At 41.8% G+C, this 24770-nt stretch overlaps 1 protein-coding gene across 1 annotated transcript in view; it reads left to right on the top strand.

The window, feature by feature from the left end:
* The first annotated feature begins 7867 nt into the window (after positions 1-7867).
* Positions 7868-24770, top strand: part of UQCC2 (ubiquinol-cytochrome c reductase complex assembly factor 2) — a 60423-nt gene continuing 43520 nt past the window's right edge. Inside the window, exon 1 of the mRNA XM_075195728.1 lies at positions 7868-8050. Coding sequence (XP_075051829.1) covers positions 7913-8050 — 138 coding nt within the window. The 5' untranslated portion in view covers positions 7868-7912. The remainder of the gene's footprint in view (positions 8051-24770) is intronic.

Below are 24770 nucleotides of genomic sequence, written 5' to 3'. Positions count from 1 at the left end.
CAAGTCTTGCCCCTGGGCTGAAATTTGCCAGCCCTGTCCTGTACATTATATATGTGAACAGCAAAAGTCTCTACTATTATGATGTATTTATTAGAGATGCTCACTGACCCACGTGTTTTGGTTTTGGTTTTGAATCTGGATTACCGTCGTGTTTTGGTTTTGTTTGGTTTTGTTTTACTATTTGTTAAAAAAATTTAATTTTTTTGGCCTAAAATAACCTAATTTAGGTATTATTTTGTACCTACATTATTATTAACCTCACTAACACTAATTTCCAGTCATTTCCATTCAATTTTGCCCACCTCCAAGGTCACAATATGATTTTCATACACTTTCAAAGAAAAATTGCTGCAGTTCTTGACAGTGATAAGAGAAAGGCCATTGTCATGCCTGGGCATAAGACCAAAAATCCACCTCTTAAGTGTGGAATTATTTAAACAGAAATCCTGACAACAGTTGTTTAGCCATTTGTAGCGTTTTTAAAGCCACACTCAGTAGAGGTAGGGACCTTAACCATCTGGGATCCTCATCCATGTTTCATCATTTTTCAGCGAGTTCTTGGAAAGCTGTTGGGAAAATCAGAAACTTAGGTTAAAAAAAATAACAACAAGCAGTCCAGTATCATCTGCCCCCCTTCTCTCATCTACATCCCAGCACCTGCAATCTACGCCCTCCCAACACCTTCATCATCAATATCCAACAGAACCAATAATTTACAGTTAACTAATCCTTTGTAAAGGAAGCAAGTATGAAATCTGTCACCCAGTCGCAAAGCGGATGACAGACGCCATAAGGACTATGCTAGTGTTAGATCTGCGTCCAATGTCCATTATTAATGCAGCTGGTTTTAGACAGTTACTTGAGGTGTTCTGTCCCTATTACCGAATTTCATGACGACCCCATTTTACTCGAAAAGCTATTCCTCACCTCTACCAGAAAGTTCTTAAAAATGTAATCATTGGGCTACAAAATGACATTCTACCCACTGTGCACTTAACCACAGATATGTGGGCAAGCGGAACTGGGCAAAGTATAGATTATATAACTGTGACAGGCCACTGGGTTGGTCATTCGCCTTCACCAGCAGGGACAGCAGCAGCATGTACCCAAGTACGTCACATTTTTCAGAAGTAGGCTACTTTGTGTATCAGCAGCTTCACTAAGAGGCATACAGCTGACAATCTGTTCCAAAAACTAAGGGATGTCATTGAAAGATAGCTAATCATGCTTGGACTCTCCTGAGGATATGTCATTTCTGATGACGACCCCAATATTGTTCAAGCATTACAGTGAAGTTGAATTCCATCACATTTCCTGTTTTGCACACACAATCAACTTGGTGTTACAGAACTTTTCAAAAATGACATGCATGGGATGCTGTTTGTGTCCGGAAACATTTAGGGGCAATTTCAGTTTTCTGCAACAGCATGTAGGAGAATGCAGCAGCTGCAAGAAGACTAGTATTTGAGGGGAATGTACTTTAGTCCAGCAAAGTAGTCACCTGTGAAGAGAGTGCAGACACGGTTAGCTTGAGTCAAGTGATTGCCTTAATAATACATTTTCACAAGGAGCTACAGAAATTTAACGTGTGACATAAAACAAAGTAAATGTGCTAACTATATTTTAATTGTGGACGAAATACTTAATTTGCTTCGCAAGGATCCAAGACCTTTCGACATCTTGTTTAGACGTCTTCTCCTTCAGTTTCTCAGGCAACTGCTTGTTGTGCAGAAAATTGCTTTCCCAAGACACCCAGTGGTGATGCAGATGATTCCGCACAACATTTAGATATTTGCTCTGCTGTAAAAGAATTGTCCAAAAATCGTGACAGCTCTGCCCTAAAATGAACTACTAATTCCATTTTTAAGGACATTATCGGCAATTACATCAAAGTACACAGACTTCTATGATGGTGGGATGAATTAGTATTGCTTGAGGAAGATTAGCACTGAACCCTGCCACCTCTCCTGTTTCTGAGTGAGCTATGGTACAATAAAATGTAACTGCAAATTTACACCAAGAGTGTCAGCCCTATTATTTCTATTTCAGCAATTACAATTAGCAATGGAGTAATGGAGCTCTTCTCTTTGGGTGTTACCTATATAACGCAGTAGAATTTGCCTGCAAATTCTACAGACAAGCCTACTTGTCTTCCTCTTCATCATTTACTCTTAGCAATTGAGCACTCGACTTTGGGTGTATATTACACCCAAACCGTATTAGTGCAAATTAGGAAAAATACAGTTTAATCTCTGCTAGGCCCTCCACCATCCTTTGCATGGTAATAGTAGGATTGGTTGCAGTTATGGGCAAGGTCACACATTTTTTTGTCAAATCCTTCAAACCAGCCCAGATGTCAAACTGTTGTGGTCTGCCACCTGCGTCATCTCTGCTTGTGTTTGGAAAGTACAAATTGGTGCCAGAACCTCACGTGCCAGAACTGCTGCCACTGGTGCCACCCTGCTGCCACTGGTGCAGGACTTACACAATCAACCGCATCCTCATCAGCACCCTTGTCGGCTACCCAAATCTCCCCCTCATCCTCTTCTAATTCCAAAGTGTCATCCTCACTTGGTGTATCACCGGCTACACTCGGGCTGTTCAGGCACACATCAACTGCTGAAAGGCCACTTCTTTATGGGTACACTAACAGAATGCTCACGATTAGACATACCACTGTTGGATGGACTCTCCACAGGGATTGGTGTCATTTCTGATTCAGAGCAAACATTATCCTCTAATGCCTTACTGTTATTTTGCAGCTTGGCTTTGACGCGTAACAGTAGTTGTGCACCACTTGTAGGCTCGGTAACATTTTTAGATCTGCCACTAATAGACAAAGGTGAAGGTCTTATTCTCACTTCGCCACTGCATGTGTAGAATGGCATGTTGGGATTTTTTTTTTTTATCGGCAGTTAACTTTTCTTCAGTTACACTTCTTTTTCGCTTCAACACGGTAAATTATTTTTTGGTGTGTGTTTTTTTGCCTGATTTCAAAAGACTGTAGTTTGACATCACCTTTCCCAGATGACATACTGGGAACACTACCATCAGGACTGGTGACAGAACCTGGTTGCTGATTCTGCTCATATGTGGACTGCTTTGAATCCATTATGAGGCCAAAGCACTTGTAGTGCTACAAATTGTTTTAGATACTGCTGACAAATATGACTTTTACCAGCCAGAACAATTATAGTAAAACACTGGGGAATATGTGACACCCCAAAAGCACTTGGAGTGCTAAATATTATTTTTTTAGACTGCTGACAAATAGGACTTTTGACAGCCAGAAAAATTAATGCAAAAGAATGGGGAACACCCCAAAAGCACTTGGAGTGCTAAATACTATTTTTTTAGACTGCTGACAAATAGGACTTTTGACAGCCAGAAAAATTAATGCAAAAGAATGGGGAACACCCCAAAAGCACTTAGGGATAAATGTATTAAGCTCCGGGTTCTTCAACACCCGCGAGTTCGGCGTCTTCGGTGTTTAAATTTAAAACGGCGCTGCCTTGTAAAGGGAAGTTTCCCTTTACAAGGCAGCGCCGCTTTAAATTTAAACGCCAAAGACGCCGAACTCACGGGTGTTGAAGAACCCGGAGCTCAATACATTTACACCTTGGTGTGCTAAATATTATTTTATTAGACTGCTGACAAATAAGACTTTTGACAGCCAGAAAAATGAATGCAAAAGAATGGGGAACATCCCAAAAGCACTTGGAGTTCTAAATATTATTTTTTTAGACTGCTGACAAATAGTACTTTTGACAGCCAGAAAAATTAATGCAAAAGAATGGGGAACACCCCAAAAGCACTTGGAGTGCTAAATATTATTTTTTTTAGACTGCTGACAAATAGGACTTATGACAGCCAGAAAAATTAATGCAAAAGAATGGGGAACACCCCAAAAGCACTTGGGGGGGTATTCAATTGTTAGCGTTAACGGAAAAAAACGAGCGCTCCAAAAATATTACTGTTTATACGGTAATATTGTGCGAGAAAAGCGTTAATACGGTAGTTCACTCGCGGAATTTCAGCTCGCCGCTCAGGGAGCGGTGAGATGAAATTCCGTGAGTAATTACCGTATTAACGCTAAGATTTTTTGAGCGCTCGTTTTTTTCCGTTAACGCTAACAATTGAATACCCCCCTTGGAGTGCTAAATATTATTTTTTTAGACTGCTGACAAATAGGACTTTTGACAGCCAGAAAAATTAATGCAAAAGAATGGGGAACACCCCAAAAGCACTTGGGAGTGCTAAATATATATTTTTTGACACTGCTGATAAATAGGACTTTTGACAGCCAGAAAAATTAATGCAAAAGAATGGGGAACACCCCAAAAGAACTTGGAGTGCTAAATATATTTTTTTTACACTGCTGACAAGTAAGACTTTTAACAGACAGAAAAATTAATGCAAAAGAATGGGGAACACCCCAAAAGCACTTGGAGTGCCAGAAATTGAACAAAACCCCTCCTCTATCCTCCTCTTACTGCTGTAACAACTGGTATTAAGATTAGAATGGTATTGAATAGAAACAATAATGTGTCCAATTACTGCTCTGTCCCTGCGCTGATATAGCCAGTGTGACCTAACCCTGCTTTCTCCCTCTGTCAAATGGCGATGGATTACTGTGGAGGCTGGTATTTATGCTTTTCAAATCTCGCGAGAACCAAGCTCAGAAATACGAAAACGTCACAATGACGTTTTGCCTCGATTTCGAACGGGCGGGAGAGTCGGATAGGCCAGGGCCGAGCGTACCTGCACATAGTGTGCAGCCGCCGGTAGCACGATTGCCCCGAACGCCCCCCCTTCCCTGGATCCGCCACTGGGATAGGCTGAATTCGGATCTCAGGAAACCAAGCCTGTGGAGATGTCCCCGGAGACGACCCCCCCCATCGCTGTGCCCCTGAAGAGTCCTCTGGTGGCGGTGCCCAGCAAGAGGGTGAAGAAAGAAGAAAGAACTTATTTACCCATCTGGCGATCCAGCGGCGGTAAGTATTCATTCTTTCTTGCAGGTTCTGGCAGCGGAGGAAGGATGAGCCAATCAGGGCTCATCTTTCCCCACTGGCCAATCAGCGGCCGGATACGCGAGCCAATCGCGGCTCGCGCCATGCCGTTTGAAAGATTGGCGCTGCGGCGAGCCAATCAGCGCTCGCGGCGGCGGCGCCCGCTGATGACATCGCGCCGGCGACTATATAAGACTCCGGGTGGCGCCATTTTGGCAGAAGGAGTCCGGCGGAGCAGAGAGAAGGACGTCGGGGGACGTCCGGAGCGGCGAGTCAAGAACAGAAGACATCTAGCAACAGGACTCCGGAAGTGGCAGGGAGCCCTTGTAAGGGCTAGGAGCGACCCCGCCTCCGGAGCAGCCAGAAGACCCGCGCCGAACAGGAGAAGAGGCGCCACCGGCTGGAGGGTCTGGAAGACCTGGAGAAAGAAGAGGAAGACGGCGTGGCAAGCTGAGATTCCTGCGCAGAGCAGGTAAGTCGACTCAGCGTTAATTCGGGCACTAGGCCCGCGGCCACAGTCGGGCATAAGGCCCGTGGGAGCAATTAATTAGGGGCACAAGGCCCAGGGAGCTGGGCACTAGGCCCCGAACAGTAGTGGGCCAGTAGGCTATATTGATAAAGGGCACAAGGCCCTATTAGCTAGGTAGGGGGCGTGAGGGCCCCAGGTGCAAGGGCACAAGGCCCTTAGGTAGGTAGTGGCCTAGAGGCCATAGGAAAGGCCACAGGGCCTGGTTAGGGGGCTGAGAGCCCATAGACTTAGAAGGGCACAAGGCCCGAGTAGAGAGTTAGGGAAGCCACAAGGCCTGAGTAGGCAGGGGCTAGAGCCCCTAGGTAGCAGGGCACAAGGCCCTAGTTAGTGGGCTCAGAGCCCTGAGTTAGAGAGGGGGCTAAGGCCCATAGTCAGAGCACAAGGCTCTGTAGGCCGCTGTGCACGAGGCACATGGTGTGAAGGGCAAGTGGCCCTGGTGGTGTGGTAGAGGCGTGAGAGCCTTGTGAGTATAGGCGCGGTCCTGTGTGAGGTGAGCACACGGAGTTAGGAGGTACAGTAGAGCGGAGGCTCCTGTGGGTGCAGTAGCAACAGGCTGGTTGTCTAGCAGCGGTGCGCTCTGGTGAGTAGCATACAAAGTACTGTATTACTGTATTCTGTCTGTGCGGTGAGTATTGTCTGTATTACTATAACTTTGGGTGTGCTACATAATTGTGTCCAGGGGCAAGACGTCAGGCCCCCATTAAAGGTAGGCTCTTGTTCCCTGTGTTTTCCTGTACTAACCCATGCTGTGGGGACAAGTGTAGTTACCAGCTTACACATAGTCAAGGGAAGAACATACATAGTTTTCCCGTCCCTTAGGTCCCTGGGGTCACACTGGTTTCCAGAGGGGGTGACTGAGTGAGTCAGTGGCAGTGCAGCACAGCTTAACGCAGTTCCAGGGGGCGTCCCGTGTTTCAGGTTGAGTGTCCCAGTTCTCAGTTCCGTACAGGTTCCCTGGCGGTTCCGGAGTGGGATACGTGTTCGATATCTGGGTGCAGGCAGTCGGGCGGTTCAGTTTCGATCGGCTGTTCCGGGCGGCAGTCTGTACGCAGGTTAGTGTGCTGTTTCAGTGAGCCTGGCCTGGTGCAGCCGGTCCTTAGGATCCGTGGGTGACCCCATAGCAAGAAGGCAGCTTCTTGGTACGGCCTGGGTGAGGGGGTTAGGAACCACCCTCCGGTTTAGTTCGTGAACACCGGCTGGTGTTTCCCCGTAGTGGTTAGTGAGCAGTTCCGTTAGTGCACCACACCTAGTTAGTCATAGTTGTTTGACTTAGTTGCGTTGCCGACCATTAGAGCGTTGTTAGGGTCGGGTCGCTGTTGTAGTCAGTTTAGTTTTGTGGGTGGCCATCTTAGTCTCACTGAGAGTGCAGAGGGAGGCTGTGTGTTCCTTGTCATCCGCAGGTGTCGGGGAGGTGCAGGAGAACCGGATCAGAAGTGGGAGTGTCCCGGTGAGTATCACGCTCGATTCCCCCTTTCGGTTAGGCCCTCACCGGGTGGTGTGCGAGGTTCTTGAGGCGAGACTAGTCCTGGTCTCAAGTGCCTGTAGTCCCCCGTGCCTTGGCAAGAGCAAAGTGAGGAGGCGGCAAGGGGGCTTGGACTGAGAGTGTCCTTGTTCATTGCCGTATTCTCGGACAGCCCTTACCTGGTAGGCACTGCCGTAATCTCTGTCTCTTTCTTAGAGGGACGTGGTTGGAGGTGACAAGGGTTGCGGCTGCGGATCTGCTGGGATCGGGTCGCAGCTGGGATATCGGAGGCAGACTGGAACTGACCATCGTTTACAAGGTAAGTTCTTTTGTGTTGCGTCTGTCCTGTTCCCCACAGGCGCTACAAGCCCGCCCATCTTTAGTATTTATATACAGCAGATTGAAAAAAGTAGACATATACTGTATATAAAAAAAGAAAATGTTAAAAATGGAATTTAAAAACTCATATAACAGTTTATTGCTTTTGCATTAGAAAAATAAAATGTAGATTTCAAAAAATATTCACAATAAGAAAGTACCATAACGACCTGTGCAGCGGTATTTTAATAGACAAGCAAAACATGATGATATGAGAAAGCTGTGCATCTCATTTGAGACATCTATTTGCAATCACAATGTATATGAGAATCTAGTAGTCAGCAATCGATTCCCAGACATCGCTCATTGATTCCTATTACAACAGTGCAGGTCAATGTATAGCTTCATGTAACGAGACTGCAGAGATACTGTATATTATACAGTGTATATTAGATCACTCCCAGGCATCACAGGCACGCCCACTAGCGCTCGGCAACAAAGACCCACCCACCGCTTCTACAGCGTGATTGGCTGTTAGTGACCTTACCCTTTTACTGTGATTTGCTAGTCAGTCAATGTGACACTGGGGAGCAAATGGCGGCTTTAAGATACCGACGTTTTCTAAAAATATGCGAAGAGTGGCCGGTGGACGAGACCAGACGGGGCCGGGACCTAGGCGCATTCCTGAGAGAGCGAGTGGCTCAGTTCTTTAGAGAAGGAGAGATCACCCAGGTCAGTAGCTGATAATGTAGCCCGTGGTCATCGGTAAGACCTAACTTTAATTGGCAGCTAGGGGGCAGACTCAGGACATGTACTAGTTTAACTGGACACTTCCAATGTTCATCAGGTTGATAACTGTACGAAAACGTACTGACAGTTGATAAAAAAAAGTAATTTAATCTACCAACCATCTGTCCCTATCCATTTGTCAGTAAGGAAAAAATCATGCTTGGTAAAAAAACAAAAGCAAAACAAAGCAGGCACTACAATAATATGCAAAGAGAAGAGGAGTTAATTGCAAGGTGCACAAGGTTTCCTAATGTAAATATAGGCAAAATAAATAAAATATAACTTATTCAGAAAGGATTAAAATAATAAAATTAGCGAAATATTGTGATGAATTAGTGAAATTAAAAATGGGATGCTCTACCACTATACTTCTGTAGTATAATATGAGGTTATAATCTAACAATAAACCCTGTGTTGGGGTCATATAGTAGTAAGCAATGTGAATAAATCTGCTCTGATGTACTGTCTAACATCCGTCTAATAGCTGCTGTTAGACTCGTAATGGGATCCTCAATTCAATCACCTCTAAAGGACTGATAATTATTCAGTAAGCACTATCTATAGAAATATCTGCGCTAAAGTAGATTAGTATATATAGCTCATGTTATTAATGCCAATGAGATACAATTGTCTCAATGAAATATTGCCAATAACAGGTTAAATTGAGGAGAGTATCCGGTTTTAATGAATAATTCTAATATAGAGGTTGAGCATAATCCTGAGCGCTAGTGATTCTATAATAGCGCTCCTGAACCCACAGGAATCTACAGTTTGTTAAGTAGTGATTAATGGGATCCTCAATTCACTCACCTCTAAAGGACTGATAATTATTCAGTGAGCGCTATCTATAGAAATGTCTGCTCAGAAGTAGATAAGTATAGATCATGTTGTTCACACCAATGGGATACAATTGTCTGAATAAAGTGTTGCCAATAACAGGTAAAATTAAGGAAAATATCAGATTTTGATGAAAAATTCTAATATAGAAGTTGAGCGGGATCCTGTGCGCTAGTAACTCTATAATAGCGCTCCTCAACCCACAGGAATCTCTGATATGTTATACAATGATTAAAACCTCAGTGTAAAATAACTGCATATCTATTACTAGGCTCATATTATATGGAGGTCTCAGCACTTATAATGCCTTAGTCTGCAATGATTTTTAGGAGTATTAGTAGCTTAGTAGCATGATCGCTAAATAAAAACTTTTAAAGATCTAGGTCAGGGTTGTCCAACCCGCGGGCCGCATGCGGCCCAGCACACCTGTAAATGTGGCCCAGAAGGAGTTTTGGTTGTGGCAAGGGGGCAGCGCTGTTAATGGAAAAAAAAAATCCTGCAAAGAAAAGAAACTACTTACCTTGCGGTCACGTCAGCTGGTACTCCGGCTCCCTCCCTTGTCTCTTTCTCCGTGCGGTGCTCGCATGAATGTCGGGCATGATGTCATCACGCCCAACATCCATTGCGGAGCGCAGCACAGAGGAGACACCCACGCGAGAAGAACAATCAGCAGCACAGAATTGGAGAAAAGAAGAGAAGAGGACAGGAGAACAAGCCGATTAAAAGGTAAGTTAAAGGGGATGTTTTTTTATTATTTCAAGGGACGCTGACCAGTGAATAAAAGTCACCTGGTCCTGGAGCATCATGGACCTTATCTCCCTGCTACATACTTCTACTTGTAATACTAATGGGGCATTATATATTATTCTCTTTGGCCCATTATAAGTTGTTATCCCTTAACTAACATAGTGGTGTAATTATCAAAACAGGTCACAATTTGGGGTCACAGTGGTGTATATGTCAGGTACTGCAGGCCTAGTCAGGGCATCCTGATATACAATGCCTGGCTTAAATGCACTTTATTGATATTGCATCGAAACAATACAAAAAGTGATTATAGTATAATAACTAGAGAGGATTTTTTTGAACAGGGCGATTGAAAGGTAAATATAGGGGGATTTGAAAAAAAAGTGATTTTATATATATATATATATATATATATATATATATATATATATATATATATATATATATATATATATATATATATCACTTTTTTTTTCATATATATATATATATGTTAACTATGTTTTCTATGGTTTTTTGGATGATCAGCTATCGTTATTGTTAGTGTATCTTATGTGTAAAAGGTTGGACACCCCTGATCTAGGTCTTATATTGATAATTGTTAATTGAGTCAGGGTGAGCATCCTATAACCGCCGACACGCGTTTTGCTAAACTTTGTCAAGGACTAACCGATTGTTAGATCAGACAAGTGTTTTATACTCTCCAGGCCACTCCTATTCTCTGACGAGACAAGTAAAGGTGGGTGTGGATATCGGTGATTGACATCTCTTTACTGCATTGGGAAACCTTGTGCACCTTGCAATTAACTCCTAGGGGAAACTTCCCTTTACAAGGCAGCCCCACTTTAAATTTAAGCTGTCATCTCGCGAACTCCCGCGAATTGACAAAACCGGAGATTGATACATTTACCCCCTAGTCTTTTCTTTGCATTTAGTAATAGTTAATGGTAGCACCCCTCTCTGAAGACAATTAGTTTACAGAACATTCTGTTAATAAAATATTAAAGAGGGACAATTTCCAATTATCTGTGCGGTAGAAAAAACATTATTTTTCCACTACAATAATATGCTCAGAAGTATTGCATCAATGATTGTGAGGTTGTGCAGGTTTGTAACCCTCTTTTTTACTATTTGTAATATATATTTTGGTATAGATGCTTTTACTGCTTTCAGTTCTGGACAAATTGTATAGCGGAATAATGCCAGTAAAAATAATATATACCATTGGTGGATAGTAGATGACAGTAACTATCATTATATATTGCAGTGATGCAAAATGCAGGGTCGTAACTAGGGCTGTGCGATAGGTGTGACCGCCCAGGGTGCAACGCTGATGAGGGGCACATTTTAGGAATGTTTTTTAGGTTCATTTGGTTAAAATTGAGGTCTAGGGTGCTAGAATTCTAAGTTATGGCTCTGGCAAAATGTACTACCGCTGTTCGTTACCATGCCAGGGCTCATTAAGAAAAAATCCTTCAGTAGCATCCTGTTACCGGCAGAAGGAGGAAGGAAATGACCCTCTGTGGCCATTGTGCATGTGTCAGTCCAAGGGGACTGCAATAAGCACGGTAACATAGGTTAAGCCAGGGGAAATTTCCCTTGATGTGTTGGTAGGAGTCTTGGAGAACTGCAATGGCCATTCTCCGGGGGGAAAACAGCAGTTTTCTCTGGATATTTGTCTCATCGCATTTTCATAAATAGACCACAAAAAGCAGTAACATTTTGTAAACTTGTTAGCATTTTCTGTTGGTAGAGAACCACGCTCCAAGCAGTCTCCCCTTTGCTGGGCACTGGAGGCTGTCTGGTCCGCCTTTGTGGCAGAAGTGGGAAACTGCCTGGTCCTGCTCTCCACTACTGCATGCGCAGTACTCTAGGTTTCCTGTTATCATCTCTCTCTCTCTCCTCCCCATCCCATCTTCATCCCAAAGGTGTTCGATAGGGTTGGTGTCAGGGCTCTGTGTGGGCCAGTCAAGTTCTTCCACACCAAACTCATCAAACCATGTCTTTGTAGTCATTGCTTTGTGCACTGGGGCACAGTCATGTTAGAATAGAAAAAGGCCTTTCCCAAACTGTTGCCACAAAGATTGGCATGGCATTGTCCAAAATGACTTTGTATGCTGAAGCATTAAGATTGCCCTTCACTGGATATAAGAGCCCTAGCCCAAACTCTGAGAAACAGCCTCATACCATTATCCCTCCTCCACCAAGCTTTACAGTTGGCATAATGCAGTCAGGCAGGTAACGTTCTCCCAGCATCTGTCAAACCCAGACACGCCCATCTGACTGCCACACAGAGAAGCGTGATTCATCACTCCACAGAACACGTTTCCACTGCTCCACAGTCCAGTGTCGGTGTGCTTTACATTAGTCCATTCAACGCTTGACATTGGTCTTCTTGGTGATGTTAGGCTTGCATGTAGCTGCCCGGCTATGGAAAACTGAGTTTCTGTTGTTCCTAAACACTTCCGCTTTCTAATAATATCACTTACAGTTGACCGTGGAATTTCCAGCAGGGATGACATCTCACAAACCGTCTTATTACAAAGGTGGCATCCTATCACAGTACCATACTTGAAGTCACTGAGCTCTTCAGAACGGCCCATTTTGTATCAAAAATGTTTGCAAATGGAGACTGTGTTACTAGGTGCTTGATTTTATGCACCTCTGGCAACGGGTCTGATTGAAACACCTCAATTCAATAATTAACAGGTATAGCCAAATACTTTTGTCCATATAGTGTACAGTCATGGCCAAAGGTTTTGAGAATGAAAAAGTTTGCTGCTTCAGTGTTATTAGACCTTTTTGTCAGATGTTGCTATGGTATACTGAAGTAAAATTACAAGCATTTCATAAGTGTCAAAGGCTTTTATTGACCATTACATTAAGTTTATGCAAACAGGCAATATTTGCAGTCCTAACAATGTGTATATTCCAGCCGCAAATAGAATAAATCTCCGTTTACACAATATTCAACATATCACAAACTCTAAAATGTTGAATAATCCAAAAATATCAAGTCATGAATCCAATATGACAAAATAAAATGTCTTTTGAATTTCTTGCGTCCTTTGGATCTTGCAAAAACATCTCCAATGTTGTTCACAAATGTGAATATGGGAGAAAAGGAAAAATAATAATAATAAAAGAAAATTATATGTGTGTGTGTGTATCTACTATATAAATGCCTAGTGGCGTGTGTGAAAAAAAAAAAACCAAGCTGCAGCGCCACCTGCTGGGCAGAGTTATACACTGACCTATATATTTCTTGAAGGAGAAGTGACTGTTAGGAGTGGTTGGTGGTTGCCGGGGGTGACAGTGGGGAGTTTTTAACACCTTAAGTAGCTTGATGAAGAATGTGGCGATGAAGATGAAGGATGAGGTGATGGAGAAAAATGATGAGGTGGTGACATGTGGACAAAAGCACATTAAAAAAGGGCGCTTGTGTCGGGAAGTAACGCTCTTCCCCTGAGGAGGCCTGGGCTAGGCCCAAATGCATGACAAGAACCTTTTTAACACCTTAAGTAGCTTGATTTGACTAGAATGCATGAGTATCATGCACGGGTTAACTTGTGTGTGTGTGTGTGTGTATATATTTAAATAAATAACTTTTGGGACACTATCACATACCCAAAGTATGGAACCCTGAGAGGACAGGTGAATGAAGTTCAAAAACAATCTTTATAATCGCCACGTGAAAGGCTTTAATGCAAAATAGTGTCTGGGCAGAATATTTGCAGTGTTGAACCTTCTTTTTGAAGACCTCTACAATTTGCCCTGGCATGCTGTCAATCAACTCCTGGGCCACATACATACGGCCGCCCATTCTTTCCTAATCAATGCAGGGGAAATTTAAAGCGGCGATGGCTTGTAAAGGCAAACTTGCCTTTACAAGCCATCGCCGCTTCAAATTTCTTCTGCAAAGTTGCCGATTTCCGTCGACTTGCTGAAATCAGAACTTAATACATTTACCCCCTGGGCTTTGACTAGGCCACTTCAGGACATTAACTGTTTTGATGGTAGGCCACCCCACTGAGGCTTTTGCTGTATCCTTTGTATCACTGTCATGTTGGAAGAAAAATCTTTTTCCAAGTGCAAACTCTCTTGTAGACTGCATTAGGATTTCTCTGTATGTACTTTTCCTGGCCTTGATGGAGAGAAGCACCCCCATAACCTGATGCTGCTATTACCATGCTTCACTGTAGGTGTTTTTCATTTGATGTGCAGTGTTAGGTTGGCGCCAAACATAGTGCTGGGCATTGAGACTGAAAAGTTCAGTGTAGTTCTCATCAAACTATAGAATCTTCCTCCGCATGGAAATGTCTCCCACATGGCCTTGGGCAAACTGTAGTCCAACTTTAATGTGAGTTTGTTTCAGCAAGGACTTTCTTCTTGCCACCCTTCCATACAACCCAGATTTAAGAAGCATGTTTACTATTGTTGTCCCATGCACATAGACTCCCAGCTCTGTTATGGAATACTGTAACTCCTTTGACATTGGCCTCTTGTTGGTCTCCCTTACTACAACTTGCCCAGACTTTCATTTTAGGAGAATGGCCTGTTCTAGGCAAATTCACGATTGTTTCATATCTTCTCAATTATGTCTTTTAAAATTGCTCTGACCCATCGAAGGCATGGACTCCACAAGAACTCTGAAGCTGTCCTTTGGTATCGTGCACCAAGACGTTCGCAACAGATCCTTTTAGTCCTGTAGGTTGCAAGGTTGGGCCTCCATGGCTTGAACTTGTTTTTCCAGCACACCCCACAGATGCTCGATTGGATTAAGATCTGGGGAATTTGGAGGCCAAGTCAACACCTTTAATTCTTGGTCACGTTCATCAAACCATTCCTGAAAATTTTTGCATTGTCCTGCTGAAAGAGGCCACTACCATTGGGGAATACCATTCCATGACTCGGTACACTTGGTCTGCAACAATGTTTAGGTAGGTGATACGTGTCAAAGTAACATCCACATGAATGCCAGGACCCAAGGTTTTCCAGCAGAACATTGCCCAGAGCATCACACTGCCTCTGCCAGATTGCTTTCTTTCCATAGTGCATCCTGGTGTTATTACTTCCCCAGGTACATGATGCACATGCAACCGGCCGTCCACATGATGTCACAGAGAATGTGATTCATCAGACTAGGGAACCTTCTTCCATTGCGCCATGATCCAGTTCTGGTACTCGTGCCCATTGTAGATGCTTTGGGCGGTGGACAGGGGTCAGCATGAGTGCTCTGACCAGTCTGCAACTACACAGCAAGCTGAGATGCACTGTGTGCGCTGACACATTTCTTACATAGCCAACATTAACTTTTTCAGCAATTTGTGCTGCAGTAGCTCTTCTATGGGATTGGATCAGAAGGTCTAGCCTTCGCTCTCCACACACATCAATGAGTCTTGGGCGCTCATGATCTTTCCTTGGACCACTTTTGGTAGGTACTAACCAATGCATACAGGGAGCACCCCACAATATGTTCTGTTTTGGAGATGCTCTGACCCTATCTTTTGGCCATTGTCAAAGTTGCTTAGATCTTTACACTTGCCCATTTCTCCTGCTTCCAACACATCAACCTCAAGAACTGACTGTTCACTTGCTGCCTAATATATCCCACCCATTGACAGGTACCATTGTAACTAGATAATCGCTTCACTTGTCAGTGGTTTTTAATTTTGTGGCTAGTCGGTGTATAACATAAGATTAGAGTTAGCTAATGTCAGTTTGTATTAACATTTACTTCCATTTCATTATATATTAACAATCTTAATAAAAGCAGAAGGAACATCCTTAAAAAGTATCCACAATTATGATACTGCTTTTGCATTTTATTAAATGGGTGGATGGGTAAAGAAGGAATAGAAGGAATAGGGGAAAGGTGTGGGATTGGGTAGGGTTCACCCATGAGAACTAAACATGGGGTGAGAAACTAGGGGGTTAGGTAGTCCGAGGGATTATAGTACCAGTGACCTGAAACCAAGGGCTCCAGATTGAGTGAAATTTAGATATGGAATTGTTCTGGATTCTGGTTATGTATTCCATGGATGCTATAAAGCCTATTCTGTTTAGAAGAGTATCTCTAAGAGGTTGCAAATGTTTTTTTCCAATATTTTGCTATAAGGTTGCGTTGCATATATACATTATCAGAGTATCTGAGGCCTTGTTCAGATTTTTATTGAGCTATTTAGTAAAAAGATTGCCAGGTTGTATGAAACTCTTACGTCAGGAACTTGTTCTATCGGGTTTATAAAGTTTCGCCAGAATTGTTTTATTAATAGACGTCTATCATACAAGGAAGAATTTGCTTATTTCTCCACATTTGCCTCCAACACATATTGGTGGACTGGGGGTAAATGAGATGTATATCTGCTTGTATTAGGTTCCATCTTCAATTCATTTTATAAAGGGTTTCTCTTATGGTTATGATGATGGATTCTTTGGCCATGTGCCTCCTGATTGCAGGCCATCCCTCATTGTCCAAGAAATCTCCCTCTCCCAATGCATACAAAGAAGGGTCAGGGGCTAATAGACTGGTATATCACGGATATATTGCCCATATGCCCAACCAAATGTGTATATATAATATTTTCAAATCTAGTGGTTTTACGTGATAATTTGATATAATTTGATATTGAACAAAGCTTCTGATCTGCAGGTACTAGTATCCATAGGAACGGAAGGAAGCTAACATTTTTCGGTATTTATTTGAATGATCCAGGTGAAAGTACTCCCATAATGTGAATGCAGCAGTTATACTTTTTATTTTTCCAAGGGTTAAGCATGTTATCCATTTTTCCCAATGGGATATGATCATGTCTCCAGATGATCATACCCTTCAACTTTAGCGAAGGGTATGTTGCTTATCTAAATTTACTACTAATCTTGTCCCATAGGCAAGTGTGATTTGGATGATGTCTATTGAATCTGCCAAGGCTGGTCTTTTAATCTTCGGTAACCATTATCCTCCTGATGATAAGAACTCTCAGTATTTGCCCATGATATTATGTTGTTCAGTTGTGTAGAGTAATAATTGTTTTGCAAAATCGGAAGACCTTGACTGCCCTTAATTATTGGTTTAGCCAATAGGGTTTTTTCGTAATGTAGCTTTTCCCTCCCCAAATAAAGTTGTTGCATTATTTTTGCAGTGAGGCTAATGCAGGCAGCGGGACTGATACTGGGAGGGTCTGCAATAAATATAAAAGTCTAGTTAAGACCTTTATTTAAAGTGTTTGTTCAACCAAACCAAGAAGGAAATGGAGGTTTCCATTTTATTAAGTCTAGTTGGCTTGATAGAAATATCTATAACTAGAAATGAATCCCACCTCTAAGTATTTAATTGCCGCTGGGAGCCATTGAAAATCTAATTTGGATTCCAAATTAGAAAGTATGTGCTGGGATATATGAAGAGCTAAGGCCTCAGATTTTGAGTAATTCTGTAACCTGACAATGTACCATATTTGTTAAGTTCTAATTGAAAATTTGGAAGTGAGATAAGAGGATTTGAAAGCATGAGGTAAATCATCTGCAAATAGGGATATTTTGTTGCTGATTTCCTACTTGTATACCTCACAAATCTTAGCCACTAGAGGTTCGATACAGAGGGCCTAAATTAGTTGTGAAAGTTCGCACCCCTGTCTAGTCCTGTTCTCCAATGTGAACAAATTTGATTGTAGTCCATTTGTCATGACTGTGGATGAGAGCTTACAATAGTTTGCTTGAATTGCGTTAATAAAATTTCCTTGAAAATACAAAAGTTTTTAGTGGTGAAAAAAAAGGACCATAAGATGCGGTCGAACACATTTTAAGCGTCCAGTGCTAAAATAACTAATGGAAGCTTAGTGTTATCAATATGATGAATTAGGTTGATGGTCTGTCTTGTGTTACATAAAGCTGGTCAGGTTGGGATGAACCCTTTTTGATCAAGGATGTCAGAACTCTGTTCGCAAAGCCTTTTACAAAAATGTCTTCCAATTGGGAGTTCCCTAGTTCAGTGAATCATTGATGAAACATCATGTATTTTTTTATTTTAAAGTAAAAAACATTCTTTTGGTAGAAGTTTTTCTTAAAGTGAGCTGTCTGGGACAATTTCTAATCACATTTACAGGATATTTATCTGCTGCCAATCATTGTTTATTATGCTGCTGATCTTTATTTTTACTTAACTATCGCTTTAGTTACAATATATATTTTTTATAGGTTTTTGTACCCAATGCTTTTACAGTAAGTAGACTAGCTCTTTCAAGACAAGTTTGCTTTAATGTTCTTTTCAGGGTAAATGAAGAGAAAGCAAAAAAAAAAAACCCAAACACTATAATAAGCCAAAATTAATTAGTCATACACCCGCCACATAATTATAACTAATAAAACAACCTAGGAGAAAATACAGAAAGAGCAGCAAATTATACAATTTAAAAAAATAAACTTACACCTAAATAACCTGAACCGTAAGTGACTTCCACACTGGAACACAAATTGAACATCTCATATAAACTAAGGGATCAACCCCATTCCAGCCTGACAAAAGCAAAAACGACAATGGGAAAAAAACAAATTAACAAAACCAATTAATCCTCAATCGCAGAATAGTAATATAAAGATACAAATATAAAATATGGATAAACCTAAATAGACAAAACCAGAAATGCATAGCGTACTGGAATACAAATTGAAGCCTATATAACAAACTAATACACAAACCATATGACATTAAGGGACAAGAAAATGGGGAATCTACCACAAAAAAAGTCTGGGAATGCTCTCTCCATCTACTCTTCTCTGGCTCTCAAGGGCTCGTCGTCCAAAACATTCCTTGCTTCACCAGGTCATTTCACACTCCCTGGTGGTCTGGGGCTCATCTTCTCAAAAATTTGGACTCTCCCCCTACCCCTTACCACTGATACCAATTTTTAACTCCCCAGAATGTTCCCTAGGCCTCTCTCCCAAGGTGTTCTCTCTATGGCTCTCACGGGGAGTTTGATATTTAAATGACCTCATCTCTACGGCAGTGTTCCCTCCATTCTTTGACATTCAATCTCGACTGCACATTTCCTCAAAAATCTTTTATCAATACCTACAGCTCTGTCACTTCATCACACAACTAAAACTCGCCTTTTCTCACGTCCCCTTACTACATTTGAAAAGCTCAGTCTCCGTCACTCCTCCACGAAAGGTCTCATTTCCACTCTATACTATTCACTCGCCCCACCTACTTCAGACCTCAGAGACCCTCATGAACTGGCTTGGGAGCGTGACCTTGGTGAAACCCTACTGAATGAAGGATGGTCAGAGGTCCACGAGAACGCTGCCTCCAGCTCGATCTGTGTTAAAATAAAAGATAATGCTTTCAATATGCTATGCCGATGGTACTACGTCGCCTCACGGCTCCACAAGGTACTCCCTGACTCTTCTGACCGCTGTTGGCGGGGGTGCTCTCATGATGGTACCTTCCTTCACATGTGGTGGACCTGCTTCAAACTGATACATTTCTGGGCTGAGGTTAAACAGTTGTCTCAATCGGTACTTCAGATAGATGTGCCTTTAGATCCTAAATTTTTCCTCCTCCCTCCGGGGGCGTGCTCGACAACTAGACATAAGAACAATTTGGCTAGACACCTCATTTCGGCAGCCACCTTCCATATCGCAGTGGACTGGCGGCAGCAGTCTCCCCATCCCTTCAGGCTATTATGAATAGAGTATGGCAAGTACAGCGAATGGAATACATAACTAGCATTCTTAACAAATCTTCTAAATCTTTCACCATGGTCTGGGACCCATGGTTTTCGTTCTTTCAGGCTCGCTCTCCCTTCTCCTGACGCTACACTACTTTTAGTCTGTCCCTTCTACTTTTCATTTCTCCTTTTCCCCTTTTCCCTCCTCTGCCTGTTCTGATATGGAATTTATCTTTCCATCCCTCCTCTCTTTCTTTTATTTCTCTTTCTTGCCTTTCTTCCCCCTCCCTTACCATCTAAAGTCCTTGGTCACTTTCAATGTACATGTCTTGATACTTCTGCATTGAATAATTACGATAATATGCTGGTCTTACCATATGATTTTAACATTAATATACTCCTTATTATAGATTATAATATAGAATGAAGCATTCTATAAACCATATTAACATTGGTATAGAAACTATGCTATAAATGATTCATAACAAAAACACTCATATTCATCTTAGTAATGTAAAAGCACACCGGAAAAGCAATAATACAAATATATATTTATTTCTGTTCAACCTCATAAATATATATTTACAGAAAAATTGTTGCAAAGCACTAACCTAGGTATTATGTTTGCCCTAACAAGTGTAGGTGCTTCAGTGTTCTCACCAGAACATTTTGCTAGCTGGGTGGTATTAAGAAGTTACCAGGTGGGGGCATTTGTAATACTTTGCAATAATATTGAAAAATGTTGTAGGTCATTGACCATGCATGCCAGAGCTTGTCAGACTGGTGGTCAGTGCTCTAACACACACTGCTGTCTGCAGTGCTCACATAGTGCCTGTTCTAATAGGAAAAACAATGGTGTATTTTATTATAATAGGACTCTGTTTGCCTCCAAGAGCCGGATGGCAAGTAAACACAGCTGGGTGCAGCACTCAGGAAATAGGTGCTGGGAAAAACTCAAGCTTAATCCCTGTTAATTCCACTCTTGCTTTCCTTCTCATAATCTTGATGGTACGGAAGCCTTTTGTACACTCCTCTATTGCCATGTATTCTTACTCCCATACCTTTCCTCTCTGTAATGGTATTGTGGCTGCCTAGAACACTGTGGTTGCCTCCATCCGTTTTCTGTTTGAACATTTATTTGCCCCATCCCATTTACCTATTTTGCTGTAGGTAAGAGTGATCAGTATTTTTTTGTAAATGTATTTAGAATTGCATTTACAATGCAATTGTTATATTGAATACTCCCAACAAATGAACCTCAAATTAACATTGTTCATAAAGATAATTCCCCTTGATGATTTACCTCATCCTTCTGTGGTGCTTATACCCTGTGACTTCAATCTAAATTAGTTGTTTTATTATGTATGCTGTGCTGCTCATTTTGCTGCCATGATCCTAAAAGGATCACTTACAATGCACCTGCATCCCTAACTTTAATTATATAATTTTCATTTTAGAAATATATTCTAAAACTGGAAATATGTGTGTTGACATTGTAACCTATTCCATCTGCCAATTATTATACATTGGCACCATCTGATTTCCTCTGTTCCTCATACCTCTACTCTGTATCCCACTCATACAGTACAATTACCACTGCCTGGAAATGTCGGGAGAACGGGAATGCAGTAGTACGTTCCATGCTGACTCTTGTCCCCTTAATCTTGTTTATGATCGTTTTAGTATTCTCACTCACTTCCAAATCTGCAGGATGTCACTTCTTCTGTTTTCTTTTATTCATCGTGCACACTTCTATGACCCATACTGCTAAGCTGTCATATACTTTGGCAGATCACTTTTTTTCCAAAGTTCATCTCTTTCAACCATCCCAGAAAACATTATCACTACAAACCTATTTCACTTTATTTTTCAAACATAGATTACTGTTTTAGTATCCATATTACATTTATAGTAGATAAACAACAGAATTAGACTGGACATCGTCATTTGCTAGAATCAAGCAAGTATGTGATGTGTGAAGAATGAATGTGAATGATGTCTCTGTGGTAGTTGGTGCATGATGTAATGAGTACAGATTGATAACTTGTTATTTCTCTTACTCGCTTATCAGTAAGAATAAGACGTGATGTGTGATCAGGCTTTACCACATGGTCTACTCATTAAGCACAAATTTATGTTGCGCAGGTTGGAGAAATTATTGAACATAGAAAGCTTAACAAGCATTTGTTTTGAAGTCCAGTGGGTGAACCATCCTTGTATAACATATTCCATTTTGTCCTCCACCAGCCTACCATCTACTATAAATTTATGGTGGTCTTAACAGATAACTGATAGTCATTTAACGTATAGAAACAATGTAGAAAAAATCCCCAGGTTTTCAAGCAGATGCAAGTGGAGCAGTTAGCTCTTCTCTATTTGGTTTGTGGACTTGTGATAACTTTGCTTCAAGACCTACCAAAACATCCCCTTGAATTCTCTATTACTCCTTGCATTCAAAACTTTCCCTCCTTCCAAGAATTTCTTGGAGTTTACTATCAGAACTATACCTAATTCAAACATCAACCCTGAATAATCTGGAAATTGTCATACAACTCTGGATTCCAGCTAAGTCCTTTGCTAACAGATTTGTTCACTTACTCCCCACTCACTGTTCAACCAAAACTTAATTGCATATGGTTTGCGGTATCATATTTTAATGTCATTTCTTTGTTTGGACTGCTTTGCACTTGATTCAATAGCTGTTAATTGTTGGAGTCCACAGTCATGTCAGCTTTACTGGTGAATTTGTCACTTCCCTCTACAATATGTACAACTTTTCTCTCAATACTTCTCAAATAACCCCGAACCCACAGGGTCAGACAGATACCCCAGCCCCCCTTTTTCTCTAACCTATGTGCAGATAGTGGCCAAAAATTTGTAAACACCAATATAAAGTCACTTAATAGGGTGTTGGATCACCACTTGCAGCCAGTATGTCTGGTTCATTGAAACTACCAGTGCCTGGAATTGTGCAAGAGTGATGCAACCAGTGCCATTGTTCAACAGTAAAGTCACTCAACTGATACCTGGTTATGGTAGTTGAAATAACTGTGTTAGATGTTCAGATTTTTTTTTTAACATTAATAGTTTTTATTAAGGTGTTTAAAAGTATAGGATAGGGGGGTACAAAAAAGAAGAGGGAGGTACAAAGTGGGGAGCAGACATAACATTGCAATCAAACCACACAGCATATGTGTATACATATATCAGCATTGTCCCCATAAGGGGGAGAAATAGTCACAATATTGAATATTCAATCAGGAGCTTGAGAGAGATCGGCTGAATCAGGAGTTAGAGGGGTATACGTTTCTATAGGATAGTTTAATTTGGAGCCCTCGTCATCAGTTGTGTATTTGTGCCATGACATCCACTTAACAATTGGAGAAGATTGTGATATGGAGTAGGGACATCTAGTGTTTCCATATGAAAACTAAAATGTTAGTTCGCAATGACCTTATGTAGAATAGGAGGAGATCGCTGTTTCCAGAGTTGTACAATTGCCGTCCTAGTGGCTACCATGATATGACCCGATAGATAACGGTGTTTTTTTGACAGTTGCTTAGGATATAAATGAAGAAGGGCTACAAGTGGTGATGGCTCTAAAGATACTGATCTTACACTCCGGGCGAGGTCAAAGATCTCTTGCCAAAGGGACTGAATGACAGAACACTACCAAAAAACTTGGATAAGGTCTTCCACAGCTCCACAATTGCGCCAACACAGATTTGAGTGATTAGACCAAATCTTCTGGAGGCGAGTCGGGGTTAGGTAAGTACGATAGAACAATTTATATAGCATCTCTATATGGTTGGTACACTTAGAAACAGTAGACAGATTGCCATATATGATTTCCCACTGAGCTGGTGAGAGGGAGATCTTGAGCTCTGATTCCCATTTAAGTTGGGAGGTGTGCTTAGGGATGGTGGACACGGAAGATAGATATTGATACCAAAAAGTGATTTCACTCTTGTTGTTACTCTTAGACAGTTTAGTGTAGAGAAGAGGGGAAAGAGGACGAAGTGGTCCGTTTTGACGGTGAAGGTCCCCGATCCAATGCCGCAGCCACAGGTAATTATAAAAATCCTTAGAAGAAAGAACATATGTATCCTGCAACTGTGCAAAAGAGCAGAGGCCCCCAGGGCCAAACAGATTGGCAAGCGAGGAGAGTCCTGCATGTACCCAACCGGAAATTTCAAAATCAAGAAGCATCGAAGGTACTGTGAGGAGGGAGATATTGTTAGTTGGAAGGGTGTGGTCTGTAGAAGACCCTATGGTTCTGTCCCAAATTCGCCTGATTCCCTAATGTCTATCCACCATAGACATTAGGGAGTCAGAAGAGAGAGGTCTCAGGTGTTTGGGAAGCCTAATCAAATCTGCAATTGGACACAAAGTATATAGAGCCTGTTCCAAGTCCACCCAGGGCTTTTGGGAGGTCGGGAGAGACCAATCTCTAATTTGAGATAGGATGCAGACCTCTTGGTATCTATTCAGATCGGGTAAGGCTAATACCCCACATTTTTTGGACAGAGTTATATGGGTATATGACCGTCTAGATGGATGGCCTTTACAGATATAGTGAAACATTAGTAAGTGGAATGGAGACATGAATTTCTTTGGAAGAATGTATGGGATAGTTCTGAATAAATACATAAGTTTGGGTAGGAGCATTATTTTAAAGGCCACTATCCGGCCCAACCATGAACCCTCAGATGTCATCCATGAAGTAGAAAGCTTTTGGAGTTGGTTTAATAATGGAGGGTAATTAACTTCAAATATCTCTGAAAGATTAGCGGAGACATGGATTCCTAAGTATGAAATAGTTTTTTCCTTCCATACATATTTACATATAGATTATAGTCTGGCTACCACGTCCAAGGGTACATGAATCGGTTAAGTTTCGGTCTTTGTATTATTCAGTTTATAATACAAAGCCTGGGTATATTTATTCAGAATAAGATGTAATTGATTTAGGGAGGACTCTGGCTCCGAGATAAATAGTAGGATGTCATCTGCAAAAAGGCACAGACTGTGACAAGTGCCCCCGAGACTAAAGCCCTTACAAGAATTTGATCTATGCAAGTGTTCAGCCAGGGGCTCAATTGCCATAACATAAATAAGGGGTGAGAGAGGGCATCCCTGTCTTGTCCCATTGGTAATGGGAAACAAATCAGAAAGAAACCAGTTACAAGACCTTGGCAGATGGACCACGGTAGAGTGCCATGATCGCCTGTAGGATGGCCCCCTGAAAGCCAAATTTGAGTAGCACCTGAAACATATAGTCCCAGTGCAATCTGTCAAATGCTTTCTCTGCATCCAGAGACAGCATTAACAGCTCAGCATGGTTCTTCGAGGCATAGTCCACAAGATTTAGCACTCTTCTTGTGTTGTCTGACGCTTGGCATCCCAATACAAGC

The sequence above is a fragment of the Mixophyes fleayi genome, chromosome 2 (genome assembly GCF_038048845.1).
Source record: "Mixophyes fleayi isolate aMixFle1 chromosome 2, aMixFle1.hap1, whole genome shotgun sequence".
Lineage (NCBI taxonomy): Eukaryota > Metazoa > Chordata > Amphibia > Anura > Limnodynastidae > Mixophyes > Mixophyes fleayi.
The sequence above is the reverse complement of the archived record's forward strand: the minus strand, read 5'-3'. Positions and strand labels throughout refer to the sequence as shown.